Below are 15,444 nucleotides of genomic sequence, written 5' to 3'. Positions count from 1 at the left end.
ACGAAGTTATTCTCCACAAAAAAAAAAAAAAAAAAAAAATGATATGTGAGTGACACTTTGAAAAAGTGAGATTCTTAAAAACCTGTACATAAAAGATAAAAACTAGCCAAATAAGTTGAACACAAAAATAATTCATCAAAGGGGATTTTAATTATTTATTTTTATATTTAAGTAATAATCCCCCAAAAGCTATATTTCGCAATGTCAAGACTCAAGGGACAAAAATTCCCCAAAAATTATATAAGTAAATCACTTGCAAAAACCTATGTTTTGCAATATAATTGGCAGAAAGCTATATAACTAAATAACTATATTTCACAAAAATCTAATATATAAGAATAAATTAATAACTAAATAACTTGCTAAAGGTTTTAGTAATATAAATTTTTTCTGGTTAAAATATATAATTTTCAAAAAGCTAATATTTAGCAATGTCAAGATACAAAAAAAAAAAAAAAAAAAAAAGACAAAAATTGAAACTACGTTGAACTTATACACCTTTATTTATTTATTTAATTTTACCTGAATTTGAAACTTGTTGGTTCATTCTTCTCAAGTCTCAATACCACTTCCACACACACACTCTCTCTCACAGACTCACAGTCCCACCTTAGCTTAAACCCTGGCCTGAACCCAAAACCCCCATTTCAAAAACATTCCACCTCTAATCTAATCAATTCTTCAAAGAAAGAATATGAGCAAAAGAGTGATAAAGACTCTTCTCTTTCACTCACTCCCTTCTTTCTCTTCCTCTCTTTCTCTCAACTCCAACCCCAAATCTTCATCCATTATCTCCCGCCAAAATCTCCTCTCCGTCATTTCCAGATTCGTCTCCACCTATTCCCCCGACAATCTCGACGGCCTAATCGATCCGGACGACCCCTTTTCGCTTGATAATTCGCGGGTCAAACCCGTTTCAGCCGAAGATTTTGCCTTCCTGCAGGACTCTTCCATGGATTCCAATGCTGTTAGTGGGTCTTCTGGTGGAAAACTCGACTCCGGTAAGTGTTCAAATGATGCTGCTTTGATAGTTAATGCAATTCATAGTAATGGTGATGTGTTTGGTGACAAAACCCACAAGTTTCTTAGGCAGTTTAGGGACAGATTGAATGAGACTTTAGTGGTTGAGGTGTTGAGTCTTGTGCAAAATCCTGAATTGGCTGTCAAGTTTTTCATTTGGGTGGGGCGGCAAATTGGGTATAGTCACACTGGAGTTGTGTATGATGCATTGTTAGAGAGATTGGGGTGTGATAGTAATGAGAGAATACCGGAACAATTTTTAGGAGAGATTAAGGATGATGATAAGGAAGTGCTTGGGAAGTTGCTAAATTTTTTGATTCAAAAGTGTTGCCGAAATGGGTTGTGGAATTTAGCATTGGAGGAGCTTGGGAGGCTTAAGGATTTTGGGTACAAGCCCACGAGATGGACGTATAATGCATTGGTTCAAGTGTTTCTTAAAGCCGATCGGTTGGACACAGCTTATTTGGTTCATAGGGAGATGTCGAGTTCAGGGTTTAGTATGGATGAGTTTACCTTAGGTTGTTTTGCACAATCTCTCTGCAAAGCAGGGAGGTGGAGAGAAGCTCTCTCGCTGTTTGAGAAGGAAGAAATTGTGCCCAACACAGTTCTTTATACAAAGATGATATCTGGGTTGTGTGAAGCTTCTCTTTTTGAGGAAGCTATGGATTTCTTGAACAGAATGCGGACTAGTTCTTGTATTCCCAATGTTGTGACATATAGGACTTTGCTTTGTGGGTGTTTGAGGAAAAGACAGCTTGGTAGGTGTAAGAGAATTCTTAGTATGATGGTCACAGAAGGTTGTTATCCTAGTCCTAAGATTTTTAATTCTCTTGTTCATGCCTTTTGCAGATCAGGAGATTATTCTTATGCCTATAAGGTGCTTAAGAAAATGGTCAAATGCAGTTGCCAGCCAGGTTATGTGGTTTACAATATCTTGATTGGTGGTATATGTGGCAATGAAGAATTACCAAGCTCAGATGTTTTAGAGTTGGCTGAGAAAGCTTATGGTGAGATGCTTGATGCAGGGGTCGTATTGAATAAGGTCAATATCAGCAATTTTGCTCGATGTCTTTGTGGTGCTGGAAAATTTGAGAGGGCATATAATGTTATTCGTGAAATGATGAGTAAGGGATTCATACCTGATACTAGTACCTATGCTAAAGTGATTGGCTTTTTGTGTAATGCCTCCAAGGTAGAGAAGGCCTTTTTATTGTTTGAAGAAATGAAAAGGAACGGTATTGTTCCTGATGTTTATACATATACAATTTTAATTGATAGTTTCTGTAAAGCTGGTCTTCTTAAACAGGCTCGCAACTGGTTTGATGAAATGGTAAGGGATGGTTGTGCCCCTAATGTGGTGACATATACTGCTCTTATACATGCCTACCTTAAAGCTAGGAAACTTTCCAATGCAAATGATCTGTTTGAGATTATGTGTTCTGAAGGTTGCATTCCTAATGTTATAACATATACGGCTTTGATTGATGGTCACTGTAAAGCTGGGGTGATTGAAAAAGCATGCCAAATATATGCGAGAATGAGAGGTAATGTGGGAATTTCTGATGTAGATATGTATTTTAGAATTGATGATGGCAATTCCAAAGAGCCAAATGTGTTTACATATGGAGCATTGGTTGATGGTTTGTGCAAAGCTCACAAGGTCAAAGAGGCCCGTAACCTGTTGGATGCTATGTCAGTGGAAGGCTGTGAGCCAAACCATATCGTGTATGATGCTCTTATAGATGGATTCTGCAAGGCTGGGAAGCTAGATGATGCACAAGAGGTGTTTGCTAAGATGTCAGAGCATGGATATAGTTCTAATGTCTATACTTACAGCTCTTTGATTGACAGGTTGTTTAAGGATAAAAGACTGGATCTTGCTTTGAAAGTCTTGTCCAAAATGCTAGAAAATTCTTGTGCGCCAAATGTTGTCATATACACAGAGATGATTGATGGCCTCTGTAAAGTTGGAAAGATAGATGAAGCCTATAAGCTTATGCTAATGATGGAAGAAAAGGGGTGTTATCCAAATGTTGTGACTTATACTGCAATGATAGATGGCTTTGGGAAAGTGGGTAAAGTAGAAAAATGTCTTGAGCTCTTGAGAGAAATGGGCTCAAAGGGTTGTGCTCCAAATTTTGTCACCTACAGGGTTCTTATAAATCACTGTTGTGCCACTGGCCTTCTGGATGAGGCTCATAAACTCTTGGATGAAATGAAACAGACATATTGGCCAAGGCATATATCAAGCTACTGTAAGGTCATTGAAGGTTTCAACCGAGAGTTTATTATCTCACTTGGGCTTTTAGATGAGATCAGTGAGAATGATTCTGTTCCTATCGTTCCAGTATACAGAATACTGATTGATAGTTTTATTAAGGCTGGGAGATTAGAATCAGCTCTGGAGCTGCATGAAGAGATTCCATCATTTTTCCCTTTAAAAGCTGCCAGCAAGAATATGTATATTTCTTTGATTGAGAGCCTCTCCCGTGCAGGTAAACTCGTTAAGGCTTTTGAGCTGTACACAGATATGGTAAGGATGGGTGGTGTTGCAGAGCTGAGCACATTTGTTCACCTTATTAAAGGGCTCATCAATATTAACAAGTGGGAAGAAGCACTTCAACTGTCAGATAGCATATGTCAGATGGTCAGTCTCTCTCTATCTACATTTTCTTTGCTCAAGCTTTGGTATGCATTATGGAAACAAATCATGTTTTTGCCTATTGAAGTTGTCAGTTCTCAAAATTTTGTCAAATATATATAAGGTCTGTTTGTATTGGGTGTCCGCAGTTGCACGTCCGCGTTTCAGGCCTTTTTTTTTTTTTTTTTTTTTTTTAACCAGCGTGTTATGCAGTGTTCATTGGCCATGAACAGTGCCAAACAGTAATAAACAGAAAAAAAAATTATTATTTTTTATTGTTTTCAGTTTTCAGCAAAATAAGCTATATCCAAACGCACACATAATGTCTATCCATTTGGTTGTGAATTGGTTTCTACTTAAAATTTGCAAGATACAAGAGAAAATTGCTCCAAATTAAAATAAATCTGAGTCTTTAGAATAATTATGGGTTCATGAATTTGCACCCTTCAGGAGAATATCTGTTTGCCATCTTGTGTTGTGGGATAATGATATCTAACTACATTGAATTGAATGATGAAAGCTGGTTTTCTTGCTGTACTGGAGACTAACTGTCTGTCATTGCATCTTCTTAGTTATCTACTTATTTTGGTTTGAGTATTTAGCCAAAAAAAAAAAAGAAAGTTTAGCATGTAAAGTTGAGCAAATCCCTGACTAAATTCAATAATGAAAGTTTATATTTTGGTTCTTTAATATCCTGCACGTTTTGGGTCTGTAAATGGAAAAACTGGGTTTAGCATGTAAAGGTTAGTAGGTCAGAGTGACACTTAATAAAATTTTTAGCATAAATGCAGATAGATTTAAGGAGACCACTGTTTTCTTCTTTATTTGTCCTCTCTCTCTCTTTTTTTTTTTTTTTTTTTCTCCAACTGATTGTAGTCTAAGAAGAATGAAAAACTTCTTGTGAAGTATTAATTAGGAGGCTTTTGGATATTTATAATATTGTAGTAGGGTAAGCTGCTTCAGGAATGCTAAAACCACTTTGGTTGAGGGGGCATCTAGTTGTATACATTACATGCATTAATATTGTGGCACTGGTGGAAGGTCTCACTTGAATTTTACCATTGCCCACATATTAATGATTCTCTTTCAAGTAAAATTATGTTTTAGTAGGTGACACTGAAAGTGAGACATCGAAAACTATTTTGTTGTTTTAAGTGATAAATTGTGCTTGCTTTGTGAAAAGACAAAAGAAGCTGTTACTTCGGAAACAGTGTTGCTGAAAATTTTAGTTGTCCCTTGTATTGTGGTGAAACCTGTTTAAGAATAAATAGGTGTCTAGTTACTTGTCTAATAATTTCTTCTTCTTTTTATCATTATTTATTTCTCCTTTCTTTGAGCAGGATATCCATTGGCTTCAACAAGAAGATACATCTTCCAGAAATTAGGCTTTTGAGCATATCTATATTTTTTTCTCAAGGTTGATGTGATAGCATAATGGTGCATGTTAAAGTTTTTGCTCAGATAATGACTACATTGGTGGAAACTCTTGATGCGCACATGAAATTCCTAGGAGGTGATAGGCTGATAGCTATTGCATAATTTGCATTGCAATGAAATGAGTATAAAAAAATATGGACGTCTTTGATTGACTGTTTGAAGCAACTAGAAGCTGAAATAAAGCTTGGGGGAAATATTTTGCCTTTCAATTATTCATTCTCATAATGTTGGTGAGCTCTCTTTAACTTCTTAACAAAAACCAATTGAAAAAACTTCTAAACAAACAAAAAGGTCCTATTTGTCCTTATTAGTGCTTATTTTGTGCACCATTGCTTACAGCTGATGCGGCTTATTAGGTATGATGCGAGTCAGTGTTGCTAAAACTGATTTACTTCTTCAGTCTCATAAAGTTGGTGAGCTCTCTTTAACTTCTTAACAAAAACCAATCGAAACAAGATTCTTAACAAAGAAAAAATGTCTTCTTTATCCTTATTTGCATTTACATTGTGCATTGTTGGTTACAGCTGATGCGGCTTATTGGGTATGATGCGAGTTAGTGCTACTAAAACTGGTTTACTTCTGCAATACCCTCCATTGAATTTGTTAAGGTCAGTTTATTCATTAGTATTCTTCTGTGACCTAGATTGTATTGACTATGTATATCTTGTTCTTTCATCATTCAATGTAAATAAATCCACCATTCCTGTTGCTAGCTTTTAGTAAAATCATGTCATTCATGATGCAGCTGTGTTGTATACAGCTAAAGTTGGTTATTGAATGCAATGCATGATGTGTTACTAGAACCCATTTTTTTGCTGCAGATAGCCTTCGATTGTGATAAGGACTTCTGAGGTATTGGTTCTATCTTCTTTCTTGTGCAGCTTTGACACTGATGATGACAATACATGCATAGACACTGAGAAACACACCTACAAATTATCACACTTTTCCCCCACTCTTGCCTGGGAATGTAGTCACATGAATTTGAATTTAATTGACTGTTTGGTCTCATTGATGATTGGAAATACTTTCTTTCCCACAAAAAGGCCTATTTCAATATAGATCACAACATGGATCTAATCAATTTTAATTTATGGAGTAATGTCAGCAAGATTTGTATTATTTCACTGGAGATTCTAATGACATGTTGATGCAAATTTGTATTGCATGTGAATGAAATTTTTATACAGAACAGATTGGTGCTTTTGCCATCTACATATTCTCTTAAACATTGTTGTTGCACTTCAACAACTTTTATAGAGATAGTTGCATGATCCATAGAAAGTGACCCAATTTAAAATTTTAGAAACATGGCATTGTGGAGTCCAAAGGTGAAATCCTTTCTAAAGTTCATTGAATGCAATGGCATCGTTGTCAAATATGAAATAATGAGATTACTCCTGCCATATCATAAGAAATCTATGTGAATTCATTCTCATAACATCTCCATGTTTTACAAAAACTAACAATTTGCATGATGGGTGCTGGAGGTTGGTGTTACTCACTTTTAGTTCGTATGAGCTGTTTTATACAAAGGAAAATTATATTTTTTCAAATTACATCTCCAAATTGAGGAGGTTGTCTTCTTGCCACCTCTCATAGACCTTGCACAAGTGGGAGCAATGTTCCTTGGGTATGAAATTTGTTTATCAATTGAAAATTTCTTTTTTATTGTCCCATATATGCCTTTTTTATGAGAAACTTCCTATAGTTCGTAACCAACAAAACTTATTTATATGTCCTTTTTTGGAGAAACTTCTTATAGTTCATAATCTACAAAACTTAATAAATAAATAAAAAAGGGTGGGGGGTGCAATTTGGTTGGAGAATGGAATCATGAGGCCCAAACACAAGTCCTCCTTCTAAGACATAATGATTATACATACCAATGGTGGAGATCCATGCTAACTCGGCTATCTGAAACCCTCTAAACTGATCTACATACAATAATTGGTAAGATGCTATATAAAAAATAGACTTCTAACAATAATTTATATAAGCTTCCTCTCTTTAGAGAAATAAAAGTTGAGGGCTGAGGTCCTCAAGAATAAATCTCAGATAGAATTTCCCAATTGTTTTTCATTGTCTTTTCTTTTTGTTACGTGATTCATGATTGTAAAACTACAGGCATTGAAGTGGCAGTAAGAAGCTCAACAAATTTGTTTGCTTCACTTTCTAATGGGGTACTTTGCCTCAAGTACAAGTTTCCGTTTTTGGTTGCCTTAGGCGTTTATTTATAGCTGGGACACTTTGAGCAGGGTATTGGATGCGTGAAACTATCATCTGGTGCTTCTTTTTATGAAAATTAGGTACTGTATACTTTAGTTCCACCCCCCCCCCCCCCCTTCCCATCTTACCAAAAGCATTATTTATAATTTATCATTAAGGAAATTATTTTCTTACAAGCAACTTCTATAACTCTAAATCTTTATTATTTATAATATCATAAGCGACCTCACTCTTTTTTTCCCCTTTCTTTTTTTTCTTTCCTATAACTCAAAATCTTCGTGTGCTGATGAAATTTATGGAGGGCTTTATATTAAAAACAATATTGAATTCGTTTATTATAAATCCTCAACTCCAAATGCAATTTTGAAAATTTTCTTTATTAGAAAAAAAGGTAAACATGTAATTTCATGCTCATTGAGAGAGTGCCAAGACACTCAATAACTTTTTTTAGCTAAAATGACAGGTTGGGTTGGGTTGACATGTGGGTTATACATGTTGATCCCTATATTTCGAAATAAAAAATCCTCCTTTTATTTTATTTTTCCCTCAATCAGACAGATTGCAAATACAAAAATACTGTTGATTTCAATTCTCAAATTGACCCCAAAAAAAAAAAAAAAAAAAAAAAAAAAAAAAAAAATCTCAAATAACCACCTCTGGTCTCTCCCTCTATTCCCTCACCTTCATAAGTTCGTCTTTTATTGTTGGGTAAATTATACCAACCTCCCTTGTGGCTTCACAAAATAACACTCCTCCCTCAGGGTTTCTATAAATGCAATAAATCCAAATGCCCTCTCATAGTGCTACTTAATAGAATTTCTCATTTTTTTAAAAAAAGATTCACTCATGTTTGCCAACCTTAAGGGGCAGAGTGTTATTTAAAATAACTAAGGGAGTGGAGTGTCATTTACTCCAAAGTTTTGGCAGGAATATTTTTGAAATAGAATTTTTCTTTAGGAAAGCCATGCATGCACTTATTTGTCACATTTATACAAACCTCAGGGGGAAGTATCATTAATACATACATTTGGAAGAAGTATAATTTCGATAAATCTCAAGATAGGTTGGCCATTGGTGCAATCTATCCTTTGTTCTTTCTCCCTCTACCTCTACTCTTACTCAACCAAACCTCTAGCCACACTACGATGTGCCAATCTCCCTCCATCTCTAATTTCAATTCCACTTTTTCAATCGTTCATTAAGTTTTCAATGACCATGCTGTTGGATTTTGTATAAAATTAATTTGATGAATATTCAAGATATGGTTGTATGATATCATGTATTGTTTCATTTCTTTATGATGGTTGTAGCCTCTTTCATGGTTACATTTTACTAGATTGAAATTCTAAGTTAGTAATTTTAGAACATTTATTTTGCATGGGGTTAGAGATTTAATGTTTGGAAAAATGGAGGGGGGGGGGGGGGGGGGAAGAAAAATAAGTCGAGTTGAAATGAAAATAAGGAAAAGGAAATGAGAGTCCCTTGCATTCAAAGTGTTTGGTTTGCAAGGGAGAAAGGAAAGGAAAAAAAAAATCCTCATGCTCTAGTACAGATTCTCTCTTCTCTCTATTTCCTTCCAATTTGGGAGGAAAGGAAAATGTTGGCCCTATGGAGAACTCTGCATTTTCCCTTCCCTCGTTCCATTTCTCTCCAAATAAATAAAGGATTTTTCTTTTCCTTCCTACCTTTTCCATCCCTTGCTTTCCCTCCAGCTACCCTTCAACCAAACATATATATATATATATACTGAACATTTTCTTCCCATAGTGTTTATTTATCACTGTATAGAATATGGAATAGTTTGGGAACTTGCAAAACCTTTTATTTATTTATCTATTTTTTAGGGAGGTGGAAATGGAATACATGATGAAGAAAATGAGGGTTGCCTATGTACTTCAAGGGTTTTGTTTTTCTAATGCGAAAAAAAAGGCAAGTTATAATGTATTGAGTGGACACATTAAAGAGCAAATAAGTCGAACTCCAACCCGCCCAACTCTATTTGTTACAAGAATTTCACATCAGAAACTAGCAAATTGGATATCAAGGTTTTTCCTTCATTAGAAATTAACTTGTAATCTTTGTATAATTATAAATATTATAATTAAATAACCATATCATATTTGTAATGAGGGATTTTATTTTATTTTAATAGGATAAAAATGTGGCTTTGAAAGTTTAATGGTGTGCATTGAAAAGATAAAAGTTTAGTTTTATCAATTGCATTTGACAAGATATAGATATTTCTCTCTCTCTCTCTCTCTCTATATATATATATATATCTTTTTTAATTTTTTAAATGTCCAAAATCAGTTACATATATAACGTTCAGGAATCAGGTATTTAGGTTAATACTATCAATTAGCTTTTAAATTTTGGTAGGGTAAGCAAATTTGTTCCTTCTATATTACTCTATAGAAAAATAAGGTAGTTAGTTATATTTTTATTTATTTTTTATAAATAAAGTAGTTATTGATTTATATATTCGTACGACATTTTAAGAATAAATGTTATTATTGTTATTCAAATGTTAGAATCATGCCTAATAGAATTTTTTATGAGTTATAATATATATTTAAAAAATTCGAGGCATTTTCTTATGTTTTTCTTAGCTTTTATAATACAAATAGTTTGGGATAGGGTTGTCCAACTCATCGATAGACCTGACCCACTTGAAAAATCCAACTGGATTCAAGTCAACTGCCACTCCTACTTGACTACTCTAGCAATTGGCAACGAGTCTCTTTTTGCACAAATCGATGTTGGTGGGTCAGTTGCGGATCTCGTCCCCTAAAACCCAAAAAACTCAAACTAATTGATTAGGAGGCCCTTTTTTTGGTGAGATTTGCCAAATCTAGTGAGCTATCATCCATTTTTAGCAAGATCTCAATTAGATCTGACTAAATTTCTATTGAATCTAGCAAAATTTCACCTGATTTTCACCTTTATCTTATGGGATTGTCATCGTTTTTTAGATCTATGACACCAACCAAATTGACTGCTACCATTTGAAGGCTTGATTTGTCTAATCCAATCAACTTTTTTGATTAGTGGTGGGTTGATATTTGTTCCTCCTGAACAGGTTGGATCTAGGGGTTGAGCCCAAACTCGTGGACAGCCCTAGTTGGGAGAGAGGGATTTAAACATTAAAAATTGGAAAACATTAAGTTATACAAATAGAATCATCTTGAAAAATATACATAGAAAGAAAATACTGCCCAAGATTTAAAATTTAGAACATATAATAATATTTTATAAAGAAATCAAAGTGTTAAAATGATTAATGAATCAAAATCCACCTTTAGAAAAGTTTTAGAAATTCCATGCGATGTTTTAAATTAGATAATGTTTTGCTTAACTTGCTATTTCTCTTTTCTTTTGCTCCCATTATTTATTGTATCTTGTTGATTCTCTTAGATCACATTTCAGGGGCTGTGTTGAATGGGATGGGTGTCCACTGGGCCCAATAAACCTGTATTGTTGACTGCTACTTTCAAAGTTTGCGTAAAAATCTCCCCAATATTAATTCCAGATCAAGCGCGCGCCAATCATAACAAGGAAGTCTTTTTTTTTTTTTTTTGAGAATCACAAGGAAGTCAATTTCATTTTCTCTCTTGCCAGTCCCCACCAAGTCAAGTGGCAATGGAATATTGTTCACTATTAACGTTCCCAAAAGGACTTGCGCTGTTGGTCAAATCTTCTTATGCCCTTACAGTCTTGCACTCATATTTACATAGAAAAATTGGACACGTTAGTTTGGAAAAAAAGCAATCGAGAAACAAATGGTTGAATGTTGAAAAAAATCAGGGACTTCCTGTTCTTCAAAGTCTTTACTCAGCTCAATAGTTCGCCCCTCTCTCTAAAAGCCTAAATGATAAGTTTCTTAACCCAAGTCTTGCCTTAAACACATGGCAATGGTTTCTTCAAGACTTGTCTTCCTCGTTTCCATTTGCATTCTGGTTTCTCAAGCCATTGCTCTGCCAGACTTCCTACACCATTTCTGTTTAGGCAAGGGTAACTACACAAGCAACAGTGCCTACAATACAAACCTCAATCAAGTTCTCTCCTCCCTCTCCTCCAACACAGAAATTGACTATGGGTTCTACAATTTTTCTTATGGCCAAAGCCCTGACAAAGTGTATTCACTTGGACTTTGTAGAGGAGATGCCAAGCCAGATATTTGCCGTAGTTGCCTCAATAACGCTACAAATCTTCTCCCTCTGCGTTGTCCCAATCAGAAGGAAGCAATAGGATGGTATGACTATTGCATGTTACGCTACTCATTCCGTGACATATTTGGCATCATGGAAATTAGTCCTCCTTTCTATATGTGTAGCGGGAATAACGTATCAGCCAATTATGATCAGTTCAGTCAGGACCTGAGGACCTTGTTGGAAAGCCAAAGAGGTCGAGCTGCAGCAGGCGGTTCTCTTCGTAAGTTTGCTGCGGGAAATGCAACAGCACCAAACAATCAAACACTATATTCACTTGTGCAGTGCACACCTGATTTGTCTGATCAAGATTGCAGGGATTGCTTGTTTGGGGCTATGGAAGATATACGAAATTATTGTGCTGGGAAGCAACGTGGGAGAGTTATCAAACCCAGCTGTAATTTAAGGTTTGACGTCGCTCTCTTCTATGACGCCAAAGCTGATAATGCATCAGACAACACCCCTGCTGCAAAAGGTACCAATGCCATTAAGCTTAAAATGTAACCCATTTGGATGCAACCTTTTGGTGAATACTTATTTGCTTTGCTGAATGTTGATTAAAGAAAAAAAAAGACTTTAAAAAGCTGTATAGAAGCAAATAAGGTCTGTTAGAATTATAGTTAAGTGATTAAACTCACAATTTCCTAATAACTTAAGTTTTTAGGACAATCGGTAATTTAACAAGGTCAAAAGCTTACAACTTTTTATAGAGGGGTCCTTATTACTTTCCCTATAAGTTCTCAAGTTTCGAAACTAATTTTAATTTTGTTACTCTTTCCAAGTATCCATTTGAATCTTTTAACATACAGCTATCAGATTTTTTTATGTAAACATATTTCTGGTTTTGCAGGAAAGGAGAGTAACAAATCTCAAACAGTCATCATAGTTGTACCCATTATTTCTTTTGTGGTACTAATTATAATCTCCTTCTGCATCTACTTAAGAGTCAGGAAACCAAGGGAGAAACCACAAAGTAAGTAAAATAATTCGTTTATTTCTTTTTGTTATCCCAAAATTTGAATTATTGCAAAGATAATAACAAAAAATGTCAGAAATTATATGCTTGGTTACATAGACGTGCTTCCGAAAGTTCTCAGGTATGTGTGATATTTGTGGGAGTAAAAAATTCCACCTATATTATGAGCCTGTGAGGACAAATTTCCCAGCAAGTATTAACGTAAAACACGACATACTTTGGGGATTATTTATTTATTTATTATTTTTCATAAAATGATACTTAGCTACTACAAATTATAATAATCAATGTGTTCCGTCGATAAATTGACTTGCACTAAAGCAAACAAAAAGTTATTATATACTAATAGACATGAGTTTCCTATCTAGAAGGTTTTGATAAATAATTAGTTTTTAGAGGTCATTGCTGTTGCATGCGCATATTTTAAATTGTGTTGGTTTTAAATAATGCACAAATGTCTTGTTTAGGTGAATCTGGGGATGAGATTAGAAGTGTGGAATCTTTGCAGTTAGGCTTTGGCACTATTAAAGTTGCAACAGATGACTTTTCTGATGCAAATAAGCTTGGACAAGGTGGATTTGGTATTGTTTACAAGGTAAACCTAACATTATCAATAGCCTTAAAAAGGATAATTTAATGGGTAGGACCTGCCTCATGATTGAAGTAGGGTATTGATTCAAACACTTTCCCTCCCACCCCCACACCAAATTGGAAAAGTTTGTAGTCAGAAAGCACATGTTAAGTCCAAAGGGTTAAATATGTTCTAATCTAATACAGTTTCAGGGTAAACTCTCTGATGGACAAGTTATTGCTGTGAAAAGGCTTTCAAAAAATTCTAGTCAAGGAGATCTTGAATTTAAGAATGAAGTTTTGTTAGTGGCCAAGCTTCAACACCGAAATTTAGTTAGACTCCTAGGATTTTGCTTGGAAGGAATTGAAAGGCTTCTAATTTATGAGTTTGTGCCCAATGGAAGTCTTGATAACTTCATTTTTGGTATGATTTTACTTCTACCTTTATTTATAAATTATATTCATTGTAATTTATTTTGATTACATGTCTTTTGTGGATAGATTTCCTTCACATTTTAGTCCAATATAATATATTTGATTGACTATGTAGATCCAATCAAGAGTGTCCTACTGGATTGGGCAAGACGCTACAAAATCATAGGAGGCATTGCACGAGGTCTTCTCTACCTTCATGAAGACTCTCGAGTTCGTATTATTCATCGGGATCTCAAAGCAAGCAATATCCTATTAGATTTTGAAATGAATCCAAAAATTTCAGATTTTGGAATGGCAAGTTTGTTTGAACTTGATCAAAGCAAAGGCAATACTAGTAGAATTGTGGGGACCTAGTAAGTATCAAACTTTTTTTTCTTGACAATCTAGTATCTTACATAGGTATACTTTATGTTTATGTTGTACCAAAAGATACAACATGAAAGGCTAATAAGTATTGTTGAAAATAATTGTGAGTATGCAGTGGATATATGTCTCCAGAGTATGCAATGCATGGACAATTCTCAGTAAAGTCTGATGTCTATAGTTTTGGTGTGCTAGTGTTGGAGATAATAAGTGGACGAAAGAATAGCTCCTTCCGCAATGGAGAGAATTTTGAGGACCTTCTAAGCTATGTAAGTATTTTTATTTTTAGGTCTAATGGCACATACACTCCATAAGTATATAGTGGTAGGTCGGACTGCATGTTCAAATACCACCATGTGGTGGGGTGGGGGTGAGGGGATTAAATGGCACAACGGGAGTGGAAAAAAATTTGAAACAATACCCTTTTATCTTTAGGATGTGGAGTATCAAGTATTCTACCCATTGGCCTATACCTATTACTATGTCACTAATATGGTCCATAAAGTTACAAGTAATTGATGTAGCCTGTATAGCTAGTTGGCTTTATACCAAATACATAGGAATCTAGCACAAATGAAGGATGAGGAGGTTAAAGGAAATGAAGAAATACATCAAGTTGCGTTGCCCAAATATATTTCTTTTTAAAACATAATAAAATAATGTTTTCTTGAATACTAAATTAGTCAGTTTAAATTATCTTGCAGGCATGGAAAAATTGGAAACGGGGTATAGTTTCAAATCTTGTAGATCCCACGTTGAAGGTAGGTTCGACAACCGAAATAATGAGATGTATTCAGATTGGATTATTATGTGTTCAAGAAAATGTTGCTCATAGACCAACTATGGCATCTGTTGTTCTTATGCTTAATAGCTACTCTATTACCCTATCAATACCTTCGAAACCAGCATTTTTTATGAACAGTGATACTAAATCAAACATTTGCTTGCAATGGGAGCATGATTCAAGGGTGACAAAGTCAAATCAATCTAAAAGTAGCTCTGTCCAAGCTTCGATAAATGAGGTGTCAATCACAGAGCTATCTCCTCGCTAATGTTTAATGAATTTGAAATGTAATACTACTATTTTCCTTATTTATTTATTTTAATTGAAGAATACACAATATAACAATATATGAGTTATTGATGATATATTAACAACGGTAGTATTCTTTTCAAAATCCGAACTATTTAGTGACCCAAAAGAAAATTGGCTTTCTGTTTTCTTTTCAAGAAAACAGAAAGCCACATTATGATTTGCCAATCTTACTGTCTCCAATTTCAATTTTTCTATTTGAATCATATGATATAAAATTGAATTATAAAAAAAGGATTTGGTATAAAATTAATTTTATGTATATTAAAGATATTGTCATGTGATGTCTTGTAATATTTTAGTTATATAGGATGGTAGTGGCATTTTTTCATGATTCTGTATTATTGGATTGAAATTCAAAGTTAGTAATTATGGTGATTCTAAAAAAAAAAAAAAAATGGTAATGTTGGAACATTGATTTTGCATAAGATTTAAAGTGTGGCAACATGAGGGAAAACAAAAGAAAGGGGAA

General features: G+C 34.5%; 2 protein-coding genes across 5 annotated transcripts; both read left to right on the top strand.

The window, feature by feature from the left end:
• The first annotated feature begins 547 nt into the window (after positions 1-547).
• LOC126702401 (pentatricopeptide repeat-containing protein At1g06710, mitochondrial-like) lies at positions 548-6,327 on the top strand. Of its 4 annotated transcripts, none has more exons than XM_050401090.1 (5): positions 548-3,667; positions 5,002-5,328; positions 5,455-5,511; positions 5,623-5,706; positions 5,920-6,327. In XM_050401090.1, exons 1-2 carry the CDS (start codon positions 695-697, stop codon positions 5,044-5,046), a joined length of 3,018 nt encoding a protein of 1,005 aa, XP_050257047.1. In that variant the 5' UTR covers positions 548-694; the 3' UTR covers positions 5,047-5,328; positions 5,455-5,511; positions 5,623-5,706; positions 5,920-6,327. The 4 variants fall into 4 exon arrangements, with proteins under 4 accessions (XP_050257047.1, XP_050257048.1, XP_050257046.1 ...); XM_050401091.1 differs by having other exon boundaries at positions 5,438-5,511; positions 5,980-6,327; XM_050401089.1 differs by having other exon boundaries at positions 5,438-5,511.
• A 4,760-nt stretch (positions 6,328-11,087) lies between these two features.
• LOC126703537 (cysteine-rich receptor-like protein kinase 44) lies at positions 11,088-15,010 on the top strand. The gene is made up of 7 exons (XM_050402501.1): positions 11,088-12,010; positions 12,386-12,508; positions 12,979-13,106; positions 13,295-13,505; positions 13,632-13,869; positions 13,998-14,148; positions 14,584-15,010. Exons 1-7 carry the CDS (start codon positions 11,233-11,235, stop codon positions 14,929-14,931), a joined length of 1,977 nt encoding a protein of 658 aa, XP_050258458.1. The 5' UTR covers positions 11,088-11,232; the 3' UTR covers positions 14,932-15,010.
• The last annotated feature ends 434 nt before the right edge of the window (positions 15,011-15,444 follow it).

Source organism: Quercus robur, chromosome 10, assembly GCF_932294415.1.
Source record: "Quercus robur chromosome 10, dhQueRobu3.1, whole genome shotgun sequence".
Taxonomy (NCBI): Eukaryota; Viridiplantae; Streptophyta; class Magnoliopsida; order Fagales; family Fagaceae; genus Quercus; species Quercus robur.
This window is presented reverse-complemented; position numbering and strand designations above follow the sequence as displayed.

Excerpts from the sequence above, each read along its gene's own strand:
- LOC126702401 (XM_050401092.1), top strand. The coding sequence starts at position 695 with ATGAGCAAAAGAGTGATAAAGACTCTTCTCTTTCACTCACTCCCTTCT. Across the intron at positions 3,668-5,001 it reads CAGATAGCATATGTCAGATG|GATATCCATTGGCTTCAACA; the intron begins GTCAGTCTCTCT and ends TTCTTTGAGCAG.
- LOC126703537 (XM_050402501.1), top strand. The coding sequence starts at position 11,233 with ATGGCAATGGTTTCTTCAAGACTTGTCTTCCTCGTTTCCATTTGCATT. Across the intron at positions 12,509-12,978 it reads ACCAAGGGAGAAACCACAAA|GTGAATCTGGGGATGAGATT; the intron begins GTAAGTAAAATA and ends TGTCTTGTTTAG. Across the intron at positions 13,870-13,997 it reads AGTAGAATTGTGGGGACCTA|TGGATATATGTCTCCAGAGT; the intron begins GTAAGTATCAAA and ends GTGAGTATGCAG.